The following is a 20,430-nucleotide window of genomic DNA, read 5'->3' as shown; positions in this document are numbered from 1 at the left end:
AGAGACGCTTGAGGCATTTTGCAAATGAATGTCTTTGGAGTAAAAAAAAATCCAGAACTTTACCAATCATCCCTAAGAAGTGGTGCAGTCTAAACCAGTTTATCTGGAGCGCACAGAAACAAAGCCGCTTATTAGTAAATAAATCCTGTACCTCAGCTCTCGTGTGCTTCTCACCCCTGAGTTACACTTGGATTCAAGTCCTGGTACCCCCACTGTTAGCATGGTGACTTTGGGTAAGGGACTTGCCTTGGTCAGCCTATTTCCTGTTCACTAAAATGTGGAAAATAATTGTACCTACTTCAAAGGACTGACATGAAGATTAGGTGAGATAAATCCTAGAAGGCATTTAGTAGAATGACTTCGAAAGGGGTTTATAGTAAGTACTCCATCAGTGGTAGCTATTGGAACAGTTGTACGTTTTATTTTATCCTTCTCCCCCTGGGCCATTTCAACCCCATTTTGTTTATAGCAAAATTGAACAGAAGAAGTGACTTGGGGACTTTTTGCAGTCAGGACTCCTAGGTCCTGAACTCCTGAACTCTCAGCCCTCTGTCTTTTCTGTTCAATCCTACTTTACGCTTTTCCTTGGCCGTAGCTGGGCTCTCTTACATGAATGTTCATCAGTGTGGTCTTTGTCTTCAGTTATGCTTTCTTAGCTGATTGAGAGGGTGGCCCAGGAGCCACGAGAACCGCATCTCATCTCACTGACTCCTTCCACAGCCCCCAGTAGCAGAGGGGAATCTAGAGTGCGATGGCCAGATTCACGTTCTCTCTCCACTCCTGACTACCTGTGTGTGCTTGACCACATCTCTTAACCCCTCTGGACCTTAGTTTACTCCTGCTTTCATTAGGGGTGGAAATTCGTGCCCTACTGGGAATATTACCTACACATTCTCTGTAATGTCGAGGATCACTTCAAACAGTAGTATAAGTGAGAAATTGCTTTGATTAGTATGAAGCTGAATATGTACATTATATATATATATATATAAAATATATGTGTGTGTATATATATATGATGCCCAGGAGTGACAGCAGAGGCACTTGTTTGCTTTGTTGGCTAGAATATGCCCAGTTGTCATTCCATCATGTGATTTCACCCCTATCTGTGCTTTAGGTTGGGGTGAAGTCACATGCTTCTCACACACGCACTGTGTGCTTGCTCAGTCCCAGCTTATGCCTGTGTAGATTGAACGAGGGCTTTAGGAAGCCATTCTAAATATACCAGAAGGCTTTACCAAAAACAGAAAAGTAAACCTCAGAAACCAGTAAATGAGGTCACTCAAGGGCAAAGCCATCTCCAGATTTCTGGTCCACAGATCCTGTTCCTGAATGCTGTAGGACCTTACACGGGTCGCTTACCCTCTCTGGGTTTCAGATAGTCGGTGGCAGAGGTAGCCTGGATATTCTCTGGTTCCTCGTACCTTCAAATTTGGGGAAGTATAGGTCTAGGGAGGAAGCTGCAGGGCATGCCTCTGCTGCTCTGGGCTTTTTAAGTCTTGTGTGTGTTTTGTTGTCCAGAAGTATCCCAGCCACATAACCCAGGCTCTGCCTTGGCTCAGCGTACTTGAAGGAGGGCCAGCTGCAGTGGTTCAGGCAGCCACATTCAGCTCGGGGTTGATCTGGAAAGCAAGGACTCATCCTTTGGACCACAGCCTTGCTGTTGCTAGTTACAAGTAAGAGGAGTTAATTATAGAGAAAAATAATTACCTCCACCCGAAGCCTGCCAGATGTGCCTCTCTCTGCTTGCGGCCCCAAGCTTGCCCTGAGATGTTGCTGAAGGCACTGTCAGTGAATCCATGTGTCTGAGATAGAGAAATAAGAGACAGACTTCCATTTTTCAGCAGCCAAAGTTCACACAGAAGCCCTGTGCAGGCCTCCAGAGCCAGCGTCTGGCAGGGCAGTGTGATGGAAGGGCGGCTCCATGCTACTCACATCTCTTCCTCCAAATTGGCCTCCACTGTCATTTCCCCCCTAGTGACTGTGTCATGGGGCTAAAGTAACTTACCCTTTTGGATCGTTAGACCACTAGCTTGGGCCATGAGAGACTTATTTTAATGCATGGACATATTAACACTGAAACCCAGTATTGGCCATTAACACCTTAAACTGACTTTTTATGGGCACAGGCCAGGTGAATGATAGATGGAGGAAGAATAGAGGGAAAGATCTAGAACCCCAGGCATTGCTAAGGAGGGTGGGTGTAAGTGACAGTGCAGGGACGACCTCAGGGAAGCTGGCAACTTCTGAGAGAGGAGAGGACCAGAAGTGCAAGCCCAGGATCTGTAGTCAGAGGAGAGAGGAAGCTGCCCTGGTGGCCATCTGGGAACCTTCTCCAGGTTGGGTTCCTGGAGAAGATGATGTTTGAGCTGATCCTGCTGGAGATCTGACTGGGCAGGGATGGGAAACTTCCTAAACCAAGGGAGCTGCACCGGAAGAGACTCTGAGATGGCAAAGAACTTCACAGGTCATGCGTGAGAGAGCTGGGCAGGATTCAGAGTGTGACAGGAGCGCCTGAAGGAAGGCTGGGGTTCGGGACGTTTATTGGGACTACGTTGTAGAGGCACCAGGGAGGTTGGCGCAGCTGTTCATGAGACATCTATGGGCAGGCAGTTTCCGCCGACTGCTGATCCAAGTTGAGTTCACTCCTTGGGTGGTAAGTGAAAGCTGCTTAGTACACGTGCGTTCCTCCCAAGCTTCCCACTCAGACCACAGGTGAGAGTGTGGTGTGGTGGGGAGGGGAGGGCCATTCCACTCCTGGTCAGGGAACCTGTGACTAACACAAAGGTCTGTGATTTCTCCACAGGCATATTTCTATCTTTCAGGCAGTTTTTTGAGAGATTACTAGGAAAACGTCATTAAAGAATCTGGTTTCCAAGAAGAGAAGTCAGCCAGAATACCTAGTCCTGATAAAGACCGTGGCTTAAAATTACATGAAAACAGATAATAAAATGTTTCCATGGCTTGGGGCCGGGGGGAGCGTGGGGGACAGGAGGTGAAGGAGGAAAGTACAGGATGGTTCTAAGTCCCAAAGTCCGGTCGCAATCAAGGAAGAGGACACTTTGTAACATGACAAAAATCAGACGAAGAACCTAAGTTTCAGTGGGTATGTTTTCTAACCAATGTTCTACTACATGGTCATCTTGAGTGAATTTACTAGCCAACAGCCAGCCTCTTGTGTTCAGAATAATCGGCTCATCGTCTTTTTGCTTGTACAAAGGACAGATGCTAGCAAAATAAAAATACATTTGCAACACAATTTTAACCTTAAGGGACACATACGAGAAAAGAAAGGAATAAAATCTGCTGGCACAAAGCAGGTAGCACTTGCCTCTGGGTGACAGAACTGAGTCACACAATTGATGACAGTGAATATGCTTCTTAACACTTCTCTGGACTTGAAACATTTAACTTATTAACTATGCATTATTTTGATAGTCAGAGGGGCGAAGTATTTAGAAGGTTGTAGGAAATAAAATGTGGTAACAGAAAAATGACTCCCATAGAAAATTATTCCTTACTTGACTTTGACCTGTCACCAAACCAGACAAGGTTGGGTCACGGTGAGGTTGTTGCTCCAAGCCTGGTAGTGTCCTCTGATGCTGAGTTTCTCCTTCCCTTCCCCTTTTGGGCTACCTAGTAGCCAGCTGTACAATTGACCTTTACTTTTTCTTTTTTTTCATAGTTCATGGATCCTCACTCTCCTTGGTTTCCAGCACGTCATCAATTTATTCTACAGTGAGTATAAATCAATGCTGTATGGCTATGTGTGTCAAAAATAAAATATAAGCATGTCTCCTAGAGAAAGTGTTTCCATCATAAGGGGATCAATTAGTTAGGGAACACAATTTGAAATTTACAAACAGCTATTGATTATAATGTACCAACCAATAAATCAGGGGCTGACTTTTGTTAAAGTGGCATTGCGCTTCAGGTAGTAACTGGTTAGAATGTATGAGATGCCTTTTACTGTTTTTTCTTTCTTTTTTTTAAAAAAATATACTCACTTATTTGACTGCATGGGGTCTTAGTTATGGCATGTGTCATTTAGGATCTTTCGTTGTGGTACATGGCCTCTCTACTTGTGGCACACAATCATAGTTGCTCCATGGCATGTGAGATCCCAGTTCCCCAGTCAGGGATCGAACCCGCTTCTCCTGCGTTGGAAGGCAGACTCTTTAACTGTTGGACTACCAAGGAAGTGCCGAGATGGCTTTTTCAAATGTGTATCTCCCTGTTTCTTTGTAAAATAGAAAGAATAGCAGTCCTTACTTTGTGGAGTTGTACTGAGAATTAAATATATGAAGATTACCATTCACTGCAACATAAACTCCTGGAGGACAAGGACTTTTTTCTGGTTTTATTCCTAGTGCCTAGAACTGGGCCTAGAACTTGAGCACACAGTGTTCAAATAATGAGTTTGAATGAAATAAGAAAATGCAGGTAAAGCAGTGACTAGAATGCACACAGCCCAGAGGAAGCTCTGGTAAAGGAAAGCTGTCAGCTGTGAGAGGGCTACTAAGAAAAGCCACATGTAGCCAAGTAGTACTGGATTTGTTCGGGATGCTTTCTATAGCTATGTGCATGACTATTTATCTTAAAAACTTTCATTCAGGAATTCATATAAGGGAAAAAACCACTTGATTAATTGGAAATCAGGGGTTCTTTAGACCTTCATTCCATGAAGGACAGATGTTTTAATAACTCAGATTTTGATAATGCCAGGTATCTGGGCTATGTCATGGGACAAACTGTAGACAGCCCCTTGTAAGTTAAAGGCCATGCCAGAATCAAGTTAAAGAGCATAGGCCCTGACTGGTCCTTCTTGGGTGTGTAGCAAGCAGACAGACTTCAGTGGTTATTGACATGGTCTGGGCTGAAGGACCTAGAAACATTCTCTTCTGTTCCTCCCACCTTGTCCCTCCAGCTCCAAAATAACCTCTTTCCTCTGCTATGTCATCTTGTCTGAAATGTTATCAGAGTCTGGGCTTTCATCTTAAAGCCTTTATATATAGTAACTTTGGGAAGGGGTCATTCAAACCATTATCCAGGAAAGCACAAGGATGGCCTTCTAACTGTCAGCGGTTGAGGCCTCCGAGTCTTCCCCTCTAGAATGAAGCTCTGTGACATGGGTACCAGAGGGGGTACTTGCAGCCCTGGAGTCACTTCTTCCACAGTATTTCAGTCAGTTCAGTTCAGTTGCTCAGTCGTGTCCAACTCTTTGCGACCCCATGAATCGCAGCACGCCAGGCCTCCCTGTTTATCACCATCTCCCGGAGTTCACTCAAACTCACATCCATCAAGTCGGTGATGCCATCCAGCCATCTCATCCTCTGTCGTCCCCTTTTCCTCCTGCCCCCAATCCCTCCCAGCATCAGAGTCTTTTCCAATGAGTCAACTCTTCACATGAGGTGGCCAAAGTACTGGAGTTTCAGCTTTATCATCATTCCTTCCAGAGAACACCCAAGGTCAATCTCCTTTAGAATGGACTGGTTGGATCTCCTTGCAGTCCAAGGGACTCTCAAGAGTCTTCTCCAACACCACAGTATTTACTGACCCCAGGTACATGCCAGTCTCTGGGCTGAGCCCTGAGAACTCTCCCCTCCTCTCTGAGGTGGGGAGAGGAGCCTGCTGCGGAAAGCAGAATCCAGAAGCATGGAAGGCACGGTGTGGGGGGCTTGGAACTCTAGTTCCGCAGGCTTGGTGCAGTGTTGCCACAGCAGACATTTCAGTGCCCAAGCCCCAAGTTTTCCCAGGGTTTCCTGTCCACACATTTTTCACTCAGAAAAGCAATAGTTGGGGGCTGGCCTGCCTCAGCCAGCCTCAGAGCGAAAGGACAGGAGCTCTTCACCTGTGAGAATTCGATGGCAGGAAGCTATCACGTGCAGTTCCCGGCTGCTGCCCCTTCATGCCTTTCATGCTGACCACTGGGAATTCTTGCAGCCACAGGCTCTCTCTCGGTAGCTCTGGTTCTGGTGTGTGGACCTGAAGCTGGTGGTTTCATGAAATTTGAAATTGTCCTTTAGGAGTTGATATATATTCACAAATTACCAAAGACCTAATAATACTGTTGCTGCTGCTGCTGCTAAGTCGCTTCAGTGTCCGACTCTGTGCGACCCCATAGACGGCAGCCCACCAGGCTCCCCCGTCCCTGGGATTCTCCAGGCAAGAACACTGGAGTGGGTTGCCATTTCCTTCTCCAATGCATGAAAGTGAAGTTGCTCACTGTTTGCGACCCCATGGACTACAGCCTACCAGGCTCCTCCATCCATGGGATTTTCCAGGCAAGAGTACTGGAGTGGAATGCCATTGCCTTCTCCGCCTAATAATACTAATACTTTTTAATTCCACGTTTATCTGGATTGCAAGAGACCTGAGGCCTAACCCTAGTTTTTTCTCTTACTGTATGACTTTGGACAAATCACCTCCTTATTCTCCATTTTACCCTTGGCCTCAGGGATCTAGGCCAGGTGGTCTCTGAGGTCAGTGAGTCAAGGGTTCCCATGTACTATCCTTTACATGAGCCTTCTCTGAGAATATAAGTTGCTTTTGCAGACTTAAAAAAAATAGTCTAACCTTTGAATGTTTTCACTGATGGAGTGCAATGCTCATTCCAAGGAAAACTTTAAATCTGACCAGACTGCTACCACCAAACAGTGGTGTGTGGTCCCTTATCTATTATTAGCTCCTTGATGATGATGAAATTCTGAAACAGATGCTTAGGCGCCTTTGCAAATATTAAGGTAAACAAGTTCGTATTTGTTGTCTAGAAAGAAATCTTCGGAGTCTGTTATGTTGCCACCAACTCAGACCAAAGAGTCTTTAATACCCTGGTGTTTTAAAGGCTCTTATTGGATAATAACATGCTTCCCCCCACCACCCCGAAATCTCTAATTCTTAGATGCTCAAGAATGTTCATTCTGGATGAAATTTGCCTGTAATTTTAATTACAAAGGAAAGAAAAGACAGCCTGATGCTAAACAAATGCCACAGAGAGGTCATGGCCAGCTCTCAGAATAGAAAAAAATCGCAGAGGGCACATCTGGCATCAGACTTGCTTTCTTGGTCAGTAGGGAGCGGCAGCTGAGCTCCCAGGGGAGGCTCCGAGGCCCAGAGCTTCACTCAGAGCTCCCAGATGCACAGAAGTGCGGCAGCAGTTGGGGGCAATACAAAATGCACAATTTCTCCAGGCTGCTGTTGAGAACCCTGGGCCCAACCCCAGAGACAGGTGGGCACAGGGACAGACAGTGGTAGCAACCTGAGTAAAGAGCATTAGTCCTGCTGATAGAAGTGCTTAGAAGTAGGGCTGGTGCTCTGTGGATGGTTCAGCCTGCTGACAGACCTCCCACTCGCCTCCCAAATGTTAGATAGCTGTGACGTTATCACCATTCACTTTTCTCCTTTGGATCAGACTCAGAAGCCAGGGCCTTGTTTCTGGAAGGCCTCCAGGAGAATGTCACTATAGTCAAAGAGCCAGGAGTATGTGCTGGTTAAGATCATAGGCTCTGGAGCCAGACTACCTTGGATCCAATCCCAGTTCTACCACTTATCAGCTGTCACCATGGGCAAATTATATTAGTACCTTCTCAAAGGGTTGTTACGAGGATTCAATGAATAATAAATGTCAAGTGCTTGGAACTGTCTTTGCCATATAGTAAGTGTTTAGTAAAATGCTACTTATTATTACCAGAATGTAAACAACATGAGACATGAGGGACTTGGTCATGTTCATAGCTGTATCCCAGATTATTAAAACGGTGCTTGACACATAGTTGGAGATCAGTAAATATTCGATAGGTAGTGGTGGTGGGGATGAACTGATGGACAGGCAGACAGACAGACAAAGAGGGATGCTGAGTAGTATCAGAGAGGGAAGAGTAAGCAGTGAGGACATCTCCCAACCTTCTGAAAACATGTCTTAGATAAGGAGATTGTCCAGCTGTGTGACTTTAGGCAAGATACCTAACCTCTCTGAACCTCAAAAGGAATACCATCCTACTTTGTGGAGTTACTGCAAGGATTAACTAACTTGGTCACAGTGTACCTAAAAATTAGTTGCTCCTGTTAGGAATCAGCCTGGAGAGAGGGCCTTCTGGGGCAAGATCACAAGTGGGGAGCAAAGTGTGAGGGGTGGTCAGACCGGCTACCCACTTGTCCCAGCTGATGGGTATAGGAAACTGTGGGGCCTGATGAGTGATATCCCTCTGCGTTTTAACTGAGAGGAGGAGACACCAGAGTCAGATGGTGATCTTTAAGAGTAATGGGTTTGCCACTAGTGAAACTGGATTATGACACACATAGAGGACTCAGGACATAATAGAGTCTTTACTGATCTTCACTCACCTACCTGGCTGCTCCACCCCAAAAAAGTACAAATGGTGGCGTGTGGAGAGAAGGCCATTGGACACTTACAACATTTCCAAGAAAGCCTGTGTTGGAGGTTGTGGGTTTCCTCTTATATGGGCCCCTACATAAACTCCAGAAAGAGAGAATGGTTCCCCCTGCAATAGGTTTCCCCCAACCCATATGGGCTCCCCCTATGGGAAGAGATAAGTAGCTTGTAGTCTCTGGCAGGTTGATTGCTGTGTCATCACAGACCCAGGGGCCCCAGTGGAAGGTTTTTCTAGTAAGAGAGTCTACAGGCTTCGTCCTTACTCCCCAGGGTCACAGGTAACTGGGGGCTCCAGATGGAACAGCAGGAACGTGCCGGCCCTCTTCCTTCTTATAAGCTGGGAAGTCTCCAGGCTGGCTGATGGGGCTTCCCAGTCCCCTTTACTTCTGGAACCTTCCTGCCCTGCTGCTGTTTCTGCTTCAGTGCCCTAGGGAGATGAGAGGGAGGATTAAAATGGGCCAGAATTAACCTATGAGCTGTCCTCCCTGCCTCCCAGGTAGGATTGCCAGATTAAATATAGAATGCCCAATTAAATTTGAAATTCAGATAAACAACAAATAATTTTTTAGTATAAGTGTGTTCTCACTGTTGCATAGAACATACTTAAACTAAAAGAAAAAAAAAATCTAACTGGGTGCCCTGTTCTTTTTTTTTTTTTTTAATTTACTAAATCTGGCAACTCTTCCCCTGGCTTATCCTCTTCTCATCACCCCTTCTCCCTGCCATCATCTCCATGTGGGAGCAGGGGGCTGCTCACAATCAACATAGCCAGAGTATTTCCTAATTCTTCCTAATTTCTTAATACATTGTTTGTATTTGGCCTTTCTGATTGGTCACATGAATTGAACCGGTTTATTTAGAGAAGTCCATTGGAAGAGAAACTAATAATCTTTAAGACTGCTTGCAAGTGTCCAAATATGGCCCTCCAGTTGTTCCTCAACTAGTCTAATTTCTTCTATGTTTTTCTTTACAGCCAGAAGAAAAATGCCAGTCAGAGGTAAGGAACATTTTGCTAGTTGGATTTCGTCTTTCACTATGGTCAGTTCTTTCTCCAAGCTCATCCTGGAAGTGGACTCCCAAAGCAAGTAACTCTGTTCCTTGTCATCTTTAGATTCGCAAACTACGGCGGGAACTGGATGCCTCCCAAGAAAAAGTTTCTGCTTTGACCACCCAGCTGACAGCAAATGTGAGTATAGACCCAGAGCAGTAGCCATTGCTGCCTCGGAACATTATAGAGGCAGAGTGGTGTAACGAAAGAGACACAGGCTTTGGTATCGAGGGTGTGTGTGTCAGCTCTGACACTTACTGGCTCTGTGCTTTGGGCAGATTCTTTCACTTCTGAGCCTGCCTTTGCTCCTCAGTGCTTTGGGAGATGATAATACTTAGCTCTCAGGGGTGTAATATGATCAGTACCTGAAATAGATTAAGTGCTCAGAACGGTTCATTTTCCTTTCTCTTTCTGGAAATTTTCATCTTAAGAGAGAAAAAGAAGAAAATCTAAGACTCCACAATAAATGGCTGACTGCTCTGTAATTATTATATAATATACACAATTACGTGTTCAGGAGGCACTGCCAACCGGCATTCAATTCAGCAGCTGTTTAAGTGCCAACTATGCCCCGGGCAATGTGGGTTCAACAGCAAAGCAAGCATAATCACTGTCATCTTAGTGTTCTTTCTGTGGTACAGCAGAGAGACAAAACAGTTTTGCTATGACATGATAGCTGTTATGATAGCAATAAAGGGGGATGGTTGTGGGAATACTTAAGAGGAATGCCTAGATCAGTTTTGATGGGGCTGGGAGAAGTCAGGAAAGGCTTCCTGGAAGAGGTTACATCTTAAGAATGCTGGGTAGAGGAGGATGCATGGGAAGGACAGCATTCTAACCAAAGAGAGTAATTTATGCAAAAGCCCAAGGTGAAGATGTTGCTGCATTTGGAAACTATAAGAAGCTCAGTGTGATTAGAATCTATGGCGTGGATATGGGGGAAGAGGTCTGGGGTGGAAGGGAGAAGGAAGTGGGAATGAGGGCAGTGTGGAAGAAGGGCAAAGGTCAGGGCACATCATGAACACATTCATCTGTTAGGTGGTTAAGTTCGCTTCCTAACTGTGGTGTGGTTACAGGATTTGTGGGGTCAGAGTAGAGGCAGAGATCTCCTACCACATCAGACCAGTCTGTAAAGGTGCCCTGCCACAGGGCTGTGAGATGTCAGGGCTGCAGCTCAGAGGCAGAGCCTGAGGTTTTGGAAGGTGCTGAGATGCCTCAGAGGCAGGGCTTCCTGCTTGGGAGCGCACCACCAGTCTAGGACCATAGATTGTGAGTGTGAGCCCGTTGGAAAGCCACCTGCGTGATCCCAGCATGCTGTTAAAATGAAAAGCAAAAAGCTTGTCTTCCTTGGACCAGGACTGTAATTAGTAAATATCTGGAGCTTTTGCCCATGTAATTCCTTGTTTGAGCCTGAGTCTACTCGAGGAAACTTTCCATTTCATTTTAAAGTCTGCACATGAAGTACCTAGCAGAGTGCTTGACCTTAATTATAGACTCAGTAATTGCTAACTACTCTGAACTATTCGTTCTCCTGTGCTTTCTTACATTTCTGGAAATCTTTGCTTTTTTTTTTTTTTTTTTTTCTTTTTTGCCTTTTTTTCCCCCAAAACAGGCTACTGTGTGTTTTTTGTAATCCTTTTTTATTTTCTTAACTTTTTTCTCTATTACTATATCCTAAAAGATCAGAAATGTGGAACTTCCCTGGTGGTCCCAGTGGCTAAGCCTCCATGCTACCAATGCAGGTGGCCCGGGTTCAATCCCCGGTCAGGGAACGAAACTAGATCCTGCATGCTGCAACTAAGACCTGGTGAAGCCAAATAAATAAATACGAAAAAAAGATCAGAAATTGATCTTTTGGATCAATTGGAATTTGAGGTTTAGAGTCTTTTTCAAAGACTGAGACATTATCAATTACTGAGACATTATCTCCAGAATCAGATGCATGTCTGTGAATCCAGAATCAGTGAGCCAGGGGTCTCCTTGAAACACATGAGGTTTGACAGCAAGTGATTTGGAAATACTGCCCTTATTAAGAACTACAGCTATCAATGACTGCCCCTTACTAATTGAAAAATAGTAAGAGTGAGATCCCTCACATCATTATTATTATTTCACTAATCCATTTTGCTCCTCATAAAAGCCACTGAATCCCATATTGTTTTAAAGTAAATATTTAGTCTTGCCACACACCACCGGCAGTGCTAACGTGTTTTACTGTCTGCCATCTTTCTCGCAGGCCAAGCCGTGTTTGTTTTTTCTAGGACACGCTACTCAAAGCCACCTTCTCTGGGTGTTTTTATACCACTTGTGTTTGTTTTCCCTGGGAATGTGAGAATGCTGCTTGCTGAGAAGGCTGTTGTGCGGCTCTGAACCAGCCTCTTGGCCCGTATTTTCATAATTGAGACCATGACTCAGTCCTTTTGCTCACCAGCAAAATGCAATTCTCTGGTTCTTTGGAGCACATGTGGTTTCTTCTTGAGTTTGCAAAAACACACTCTCGATAAGCAGTCTTCGTGGGCTCAGGTTTTTGCTTTTGTTTTTAAACGAATAGAAAGTTTTCATGCCCACAAATAGAATCTTGGGTGGCAGTCAAAGGAGGAATTGAAATAAATGGAAATTCAGTCATTTAAATTTGACTTTGTCATTCCTTTGAAGTGCCAGGGTAGCAGTCAACTTGTTCACCTCCATGCCCTGGCTTCATTCACTATGTGACTCTCTCCAATCTGGTTGGCTTTTGTCCTGCCACATTCTCCAGGGCAGACTAAAGCATATCACTTTATTTTAAAATGCAAGGCATTTTCTCAGTTTTTTGTGAGGGAGGGCATGCAATCAGAAAGAAGCTGGCCAATCCATTTAACATTTGTATGACAAGTGTTCATGTCCCCTGCCAGCTCCTACGGCCAATGGAAAAGAGGCTCAACAGTTGATCCTAGAGGTGTCTTACCCTCAGTCTCCTTGTTCCATGAAGTCCAGTAACAGAGGCCTCCCACTCACCCCTCAAGTCTCTCCTCCATAATCTGAGATGTGTGCTGACCCTGACCCCCTTAGAGCGTAGGGTGATGGCTCCTCTCCCACCCTTGTCTTCTTCACTCTATGCATCTATCACGTTTGTCTCGAGAATTTTCCAGAACCATCAGGTCTCACTTCTCCCAAGACTCAGGTACCTTGCTGGTTCTTCTGGTTCCTCCTGTGACCTTCTGTGTATCCACCCACCCCGGCCCTGGGACCTTTTCTTCATCTCTCTACACCTGTGTTCTCAGAATATCTGTTCCCAAACTCCATCTGTTCCCCGCAGTCTCTAGTCATGTCTGTGTTTTGCAATTCCTTAGCAGCTTATAGATCATTTTCAATCACATTGTGTCACTTGGTGCTCAGAATCACCCTGGGAGGAACAGAGATGCGGCTCCCATTTTACAGATGAAGCAACTGAGGCCTGCAGGGTTAGATGACTTACCCATTCTTTATCCTTGGTTTTAACAATATTATCAGGATCCTCAGTCAACTCACTGCTCTCTTACCTACTACTCTATGGAAGAAGTTTTAGTGTTGGGACACAGAGTTGCATCTTGCCCTTGAAGAGGGTTGCAAAGAAAGGGGCAGACAAGGAAACATCACATCTCTCAATTCTAAGATACGCATTTTTTTTTTTTATGTTCCTAACATCTCTTAAAATTGGATGCATATTTCAACTATAATTGGCAGCAATTTTTAAAGCTGTCTTTGTAATATATAGGATAATGGCGTGTCTGATGCTATCTTCTACAGAGATACATAAAAGTGCAGGGGAGCCCCAGAGAAAGTCCTCACTCCAGGGGGAACAGGGGGCAGGTTCTCTGAGGTGGTAACAGATGGGCCTTTTGGTGGCTTTTTATTAACCAGGATTATAACCGGCAACATCTGCCAACCACTTTGTTCGTCCATTCTGTAAACATGCTCAACTTGAGCCTCTACTGTGAGCTTGGTGCCTGTGGAACAAAAGGTATCCTGCAGTGTAGTAGGGGCCACCGTAAATTAGTGGTCCCGTGTGTGTGTGTCTGTGTGTCTGTGTGTGTCTGTGATCCCACAAAGTACACAATAGACCAGTGTGCTTGTGTGAGTGAACAGGAGGGAAGCAGCCCAATCTGGGGGTCTCATGAAGACATGTGCTGAGCTCTCTCAAGAAGTATGTGTAAAAATCAGCTGGGGAGGCAGCTAGGGGAAGGGCATTCCTGGCAGAGGGGAAAGTACACAGAAAGGCCCTGAGGTGGGAAGAGGCACGGGACGTTGGAGAATGTGAAAGGCTAGAGTAACCAGATCCCAGAGAGTGGTGGGGAGTGGGGGCTCAAGAGGCTGAAGAAGTCGACAGGGGCTCACCCACGTGTCCCCAGTAAGATTTCCATCTTTAAGACCCGGCACTCTTTAGGCACGCCTGCCTTGCAAGGTGGGTTTCCCAGCTGGCTTAGTGGTAAAGAATCAGCCTGCCAAACAGGAGACATGGGTTTGATCCCTGTTTCAGGAAGACCTCTTGGAGGAGGAAATGGCAACTTGCTCCAGTATTCCTGCCTGGAAAAGCCCGTAGACAGAGGAGCCTGGCAGGCTATAGTCCGTGGGGTTGCAAAGAATTGGACACAACCTGGCAACTAAACAGCAACAGCAAGCCTTGCAAGATAATGTAACTGCAGGGAAATGTGTCTTTCCCTCCAGGCTCACCTCGTGGCAGCCTTTGAGCAGAGTCTTGGAAACATGACCATCAGGCTCCAGAGCTTAACCATGACGGCTGAGCAGAAGGTAAAACAGGATGCTTCTTCCCTCCCTGCTTAGAATTAACAAACCTAAAAACATGATCCTGTTTTATTCCAGGAAATTGTATAGATTGTAGTGTGCTTGTTGGACTATTGGAATTGAATCTGAAAGAACAGAATTTATTGAGTGAAAATATGACTTGGACGGAGTGGTGGTAACTGCACTGGCAACAGATCTTAGTCCTATTTGCTTTCCTGTGCTCACAAACGCCTGTTGAAAACTGATCCAGGCTAATGTTTGTGACAAGGGTTTCCTGCAGCTCCCTCATTCTCTCCTCTCCTCTAAGCTGATGCTAAGTTGACTTCAGTTGAACTCAGTACAGAATGATTTGGGGATGACCAGTCTTTTTTTCTGTTCCTCAGGATTCAGAACTGAATGAGTTAAGAAAAACCATTGAGTTGCTGAAGAAACAGAACGCAGCTGCCCAGGCTGCCATTAATGGAGTTATTAACACCCCGGAGCTCAATTGCAAAGGTAAAGGAAGAAAAACAGCTTTCAGTCTGGCGACCTGCCTGCCCTTAGGAACCCTTCCCTTGACAATATATGATGCAACCACCCTTCTAGAGGGCGGGAGTCTGTGTCAGTTGGACAGGTCTTAGAAGACACCACATCCAGTTAATTATGGCTTCTAGGAAGAGAGCTGTTCTGGCTTGTCCTCTTCTCTGGTATATCTCAAAATGGAAGAAAATGTATCTCTCTTGACCAAGTATCAGAGTACTCCACAGCCTTAATTTCATTAATGCTTTGATATTTACAGACTGACGTGTTGTTGTTGTTAAGTTGCTCAGTCCTGTCCGACTCTTTGCAACCCCATGGACTGCAGCACGCCAGGCTTCCCTGCCCTGTACCATCTCCCAGAGTTTGCTCAAACTCCTGTCCACTGAGTCAGTGATGCCATCCAACCACCTCATCCTCTTTTGTCCCCTTCTCCTCCTGCCTGCAATCTTTCCCAGCATCAGGGTCTTTTCCAATGAATTGGCTCTTTGCATCAGGTGGCCAAAGGATTAGAGCTTCAGTATCAGTCCTTCCAATGAATATTCAGGACTAATTCTCTTTAGGATTGACTGGTTTGATCTCCTTGCTGTCCAAGGGAATCTCAAGAGTCTTCTCTAGCACCACAGTTCGAAGGCATCAATTATTTGGCACTCAGCCTTTTTTATTGTTCAGCTCTCACATCTATACATGACTACTGGAAAAACCATAGCTTTGATTATATGGACCTTTGTCAGCAAAGTAATGGCTCTGCTTTTTAATACACTGTCTAGGTTGCTCATTGCTTTTCTTCCAAGGAGCAAGTGTCTTTTAATTTCATGCAGTCAGCATCTGCAGTGATTTTGGAGCCCAAGAAAATGAAGTCTGTCACTGTTTCCATTGTCTCCCCATCTATTTGCCATGATATGATGGGACCAGGTGCCAGGATCGTTGTTTTTTGTATGTTGAGTTTTAAGTCAGCTTTTTCACTCTCCTCTTTCACTTTCATCAAGAGGCTCTTCAGTTCCTCTTCACTTCCTGCCATAAGGGTGGTTTCATCTGCATATCTGAGATTATTGATATTTCTCCTGGCAATCTTAATTCCAGCTTGTGCTTCATCCAGCCTGGCATTTTGCATGATGTATTCTGCATATAAGTTAAATAAGCAGGGTACAATATACAACCTTGACATATTGCTTTCCCAATTTTGAACCAGTCTGTTGTTCCATGCCCAGTTCTAACTGTTGCTTCCTGATCTGCATACAGGTTTCTCAGCAGGCAGGTAAGGTGGTCTGGTATTCCCATCTCTTTAAGAATTTTCTACAGTTTGTTGTGATCTACACAGTCAGACTTTAGCATAGTCAATGAAGCAGAAGTAGATGTTTTTCTGGAATTCTCTTGCTTTTTCTATGATCCAGCAGGTGTTGGCAATTTAATTTCTGATTCTTCTGCCTTTCCTAAATCCAGTTTGTACATCTGGAAGTTCTTGGTTCACATACTGTTGAAGCTTAGCTTGGAGGATTTTGAGCATTACTTTGCTAGCATGTGAAATGTGTTCAGTTGTGAAGTAGTTTGAACATTCTTTGGCATTGCCTTTGGGACTGGAATGAAAACTGACCTTTTCCAGTCCTGTGGCCACTGCTGAGTTTTCCAAATTTGCTGGCATATTGAGTGCAGCACTTTCACATCATTATCTTTTAGGATTTGCAATAGCTCAGCTAGAATTCCATCACCTCCTCTAGCTTTGTTTGTAGTGATGCTTCTTAAGGCCTGCTTGATTTCACATGCCAAGATATCTGGCTCTGTGTGAGTGATCACACCATCATGGTTATCTGGGTCGTGAAGAACTTTTTTGTATAGTTCTTCTGTGTATTCTTGCTACCTCTTCTTAATATCTCCTGCTTCCATTAGGTCCATACCATTTCTGTCCTTTATCGAGCCCATCTTTGCATGAAATGTTCCCTTGGTATCTCTGATTTTCTTAAAGAGATCTCTAGTCTTTCCCATTCTGCTGTTTTCCTCTATTTCCTTACATTGTTCACTTAAGAAGGCTTTCTTATTTCTCTTTGCTGTTCTTTGGTACTCTGCCTACTGACGTGCGGCTGCCTGAAATGGGTTAATCCCTCATTTGTCCCGGGAAACATTTTGGAAGGAATTGCTTTGTCCTTATGTATGTTACTTGGGGCGGTGGGGGGAAATGTGGGCATGAGGAGTTACATCAAAAATGAAATGAAGAGTGCTGATAGGTGATAGAGCCGACGCTTATGGAACATTCACTGTGTTCTGAGCACTATGCTCAGTGTTTTAATTATTTCATTAACCCGTTGTCTGTCCACAACATGCTTACGAGGGCAATGCTGGTCCTCCCTCCACATGGTACTGAGGGGAATATTGAGTTTTAGAGCCGACGATCCCAACCTGAGGCCACTGAATGTAAGAAACAGAAATGGGACGAGGAGCCATGTCGGCCCCTGAAAGCAGTGGTCTAAAGAGAGAGCTGTTGGTGTCGCCTTGTGCTTGTGGGGAACACCGTCTGCAGGGTTTATTTTGATCTCACTGCTTTTGGGGGCAGTGTTATTTCTGGTACCACTGTCAGCTCAGATGGCAGGCCTCCTGGAAGGTGAGGCTAGGGGTGACGTGAGAAGGATTGATAAGAGCTGGCCAGGCAGAACAGAGGAAGAAAAGCATCCCAGGAAGAGAGAATAGTAGCTGTCAGGCGGTGAGAGGACATGGGCATGGCATGTCCAAGGGCATGAAAAAGCTGGTGCAGCAGGAGCAGAGAGAGCAAAGGAGGCGCTCAAAACACAAATAACTGCTGCCAACTCGGGGACACACTGTCGTGTCTAAAGCTCAAGAGAGCAGGTGTGGGGGTTCTCGCTGAGGCTCCCCTGACTTCTGTTGGGCAAAATGAAAAGAGTTCTCCTTTAACTGATCAAAGAGGGCATGGCCCCCACCTACTCAAGGACCTTAAACCCAGCATCTGGGAACAGCAGGTGAGGTCTAATGGGAAATAGCTAGTAGTCCCTGGGTGTGTGAATTTGGGTGTAAATCCTGGGGCAAAGGAAGGGGCAAATTCAGCAGCTCCTGACGTCTTGGATCTTGGGTCTCCAGGGAATGGAAGCTCCCAGGCCGCAGACCTCCGCATCCGCAGGCAGCACTCCTCCGACAGCGTCTCCAGCATCAACAGTGCCACCAGCCACTCCAGCGTGGGCAGCAACATAGAGACTGATTCAAAGAAGAAGAAGAGAAAGAACTGGGTGAGTGTGCCTCCAAAGACTCTCGTGCCAGAGTCAGAACTGGTCTTGGAAATAGTGTGCCCCAGATATAAAGCTCTTAACTTCACAGCATAGACCCTTGGGAGTCGGTCCAGTGAAGTGGCTTGTGGACAGGTTTCTACTAAAAGTCAGTGTTGTGCTCAGCCAAGCACTAGGACTCATGAAATAACCACCTCCTTATAGCTGTACTGTCTCACGAGACTTTATGTGACGCACTCGTCTTTCATTTCATATGTGTCATTTCTTCCTCATCATAGGCTGGCCACAAAGTTCCAGATACTAGACCAGGGTTACTATTACGTGGTTTTTTTCCCTTAGTTCCAAAGTATTTTTTGGAGTGTGTATCACTGGCCATCCCATCATTAACCATTGTCCTTATCTACTTATTTACATGATTGCCCATGAGGGCATTAAATCAACCACCCTTCTCTTTAAAATGTTTTTGACCCTTGGCTGAAAGTAAAAGTTTCATGAAGTGGTTGTTAGCAGTTAGTGAGTGGTTGGATTGGGAGAGGGGCAGAGGTCCTAACTCAAAACAGCAAATTTAATAGCAGCAGTCTCCATACAGTGTTTCTCCAGGTTTCCATAATTCCCTCCAGCTACTTGACTTTCTGTACAATGGCCTCTTGAACAGTTTTTCCCGTTCTTCATGGAAAACGCCACTGTCCTCTCGCCACTCAATTCTCAGTTCTGCTGACCGGCTATGGAGTTCTGACTGGCATTCACTGCTCCCCAACTTCAGTGCAGGGACACCCCAGGTTGATCTGAACTTGGCCAGCACTCACAGAGCCGCATTTGTCGATGCTCACAGCATCATGTGTTCATAGTAGCGTCAGTGTCTGCATTCATTCCATATACTTCTCACTCATTTTGTGTTATCTTGGATGGGTGGCGAGGTCCAGCGATGGAAGAGTTGAGGAGTTAGTCATTTTGATTATTAATGACTTGCATTGGAGGCAAGCGGAAAGGCCAGTTTCGGGTGATTCTCTCATCTTTCTGATTAAATCTTTCCTTATGTTACTGATGGCTTTTAGTCAACTCATTTGCTGTGACTTAAATAAAATTAACTCATGTTTTGTTTCTAATATGCTATTGCTAAATATGATCTGATTGGATTATCAAAGTGATGAGAGAATTATTTTCTATGAAAAAATGTGACTATCCTTTTTCATTAATTAAGGAAATAAAACTTAAAAGTTTTTAAGACAGCTTTTGGTTATCAGTGCCATTGGGGAGGATGGCCAATAGGCATCCTCAGTTAATCCCAAAGGCCAATGTTGTCTGATTTTTGTAAGCGCCTCCTTTACCTGGCATCTTACCAGAGGTTGAGCAAGGACTTAGGTGGATGTGTGCAGAACCTTCTGTTTCTCTGACTACTCTCTGGAAATACAACTGGAAGTAGGAAAAGGGACAGAAATGGGATCCAGCCTTGACCACGAGCTGGATGTGCAGTTTGTTATGGGTGAAACTTTGATAGGAGAAAATTCTCATTATTTCTGAATGGCTCGTTTTCTGAATTTCACAGTGGTTAAGGAAACTCCCAGAATGTGTTTTCAGAAGGAAAAAAAAAAAAAAAACTTTAGAAGAAGAAATTTATGTTCTAAAAGAACGTTTTCAAGATGAAGCTGTATTTTTTGGTCCTAGGAAAGTATGTTCTTATCATGGCTTTCAGAGAAAACATCATACTTTTAATTTTTTTATGTTCTCAGAATTTTGAGATCCATTTCATGGTTTGGGGAATTTGTGATATACCAGTTCCTTTTTCCCAATGTGGTTAATACATTTCTTTAAAATATCTTTTTTTTTTTTGGAGCAAGGAGTGACATGGCTAATCTTCTGCTTTTACTTTGTGTATAGAAGGGCAGTGGGAGCTCCTGAGTACATAGAGAGCTATGCAACCATGTTAGGACTGGTGCAGCAATGAAGCTACCCTTGCTGAGAAAAGAAGACATGCTTAAAAAAGAAAAAAAAAAAAGACTTAGAGATGACTGATGAGAGGCGGGAAAGAATAGGAGTGCAGGAAGATGGGGCAGTCATTTCAGCCAGACAAAGAAGCTTGTAGAGCTTAGATTGTAGGCACCTAGGCACCTCCAGACATGCTCTTCCTCTCCTTCCATAATTGGAGAAGATAGCTCTTAAGCCTTGAAAGATCCCTGGTCCTACCAGACACCTCCTCTCTGTATGGTGTTTATTATGAGCCATGCCATGTCTGAAAAGTCCGAAGCTTTCCCTGTCTCTGGCTTTCTCTGTTAAAAATGTGTCTTTTTTCCTCCCCCTTCCCCGTTTTTGCTTGCGTTTTCTCTGGCAGGTCAATGAGGTAAGCAAGACCCACGTGAATATCAGATACCAAGCTAACCCATCCATTGATATGACTAACCTCACCCGCATCCGTCACCGTGTCTGAGCACCCCGCTTTGTTGCCGTGTCACCCGCTCCTCCCCACATCATCTGCTGAGCCAGGC

At 44.9% G+C, this 20,430-nt stretch overlaps 1 protein-coding gene across 5 annotated transcripts in view; it reads left to right on the top strand.

Moving 5' to 3' along the window:
• The window catches only part of NAV2 (neuron navigator 2), a 423,615-nt gene that overhangs the window by 366,237 nt on the left and 36,948 nt on the right, over positions 1-20,430 (top strand). For 3 of the 5 annotated variants that reach the window (XM_040255672.1, XM_040255676.1, XM_040255674.1), the window contains 7 exons: positions 3,686-3,738; positions 9,366-9,389; positions 9,504-9,578; positions 14,124-14,207; positions 14,585-14,696; positions 17,805-17,950; positions 20,277-20,285. In XM_040255672.1, coding sequence (XP_040111606.1) covers positions 3,686-3,738; positions 9,366-9,389; positions 9,504-9,578; positions 14,124-14,207; positions 14,585-14,696; positions 17,805-17,950; positions 20,277-20,285 — 503 coding nt within the window. The remainder of the gene's footprint in view (positions 1-3,685; positions 3,739-9,365; positions 9,390-9,503; positions 9,579-14,123; positions 14,208-14,584; positions 14,697-17,804; positions 17,951-20,276; positions 20,286-20,430) is intronic. The other 2 variants (XM_040255673.1, XM_040255671.1) reach the window with 1 other exon arrangement.

The sequence above is a fragment of the Oryx dammah genome, unplaced genomic scaffold (genome assembly GCF_014754425.2).
Source record: "Oryx dammah isolate SB20612 unplaced genomic scaffold, SCBI_Odam_1.1 HiC_scaffold_15, whole genome shotgun sequence".
Lineage (NCBI taxonomy): Eukaryota > Metazoa > Chordata > Mammalia > Artiodactyla > Bovidae > Oryx > Oryx dammah.
This window is presented reverse-complemented; position numbering and strand designations above follow the sequence as displayed.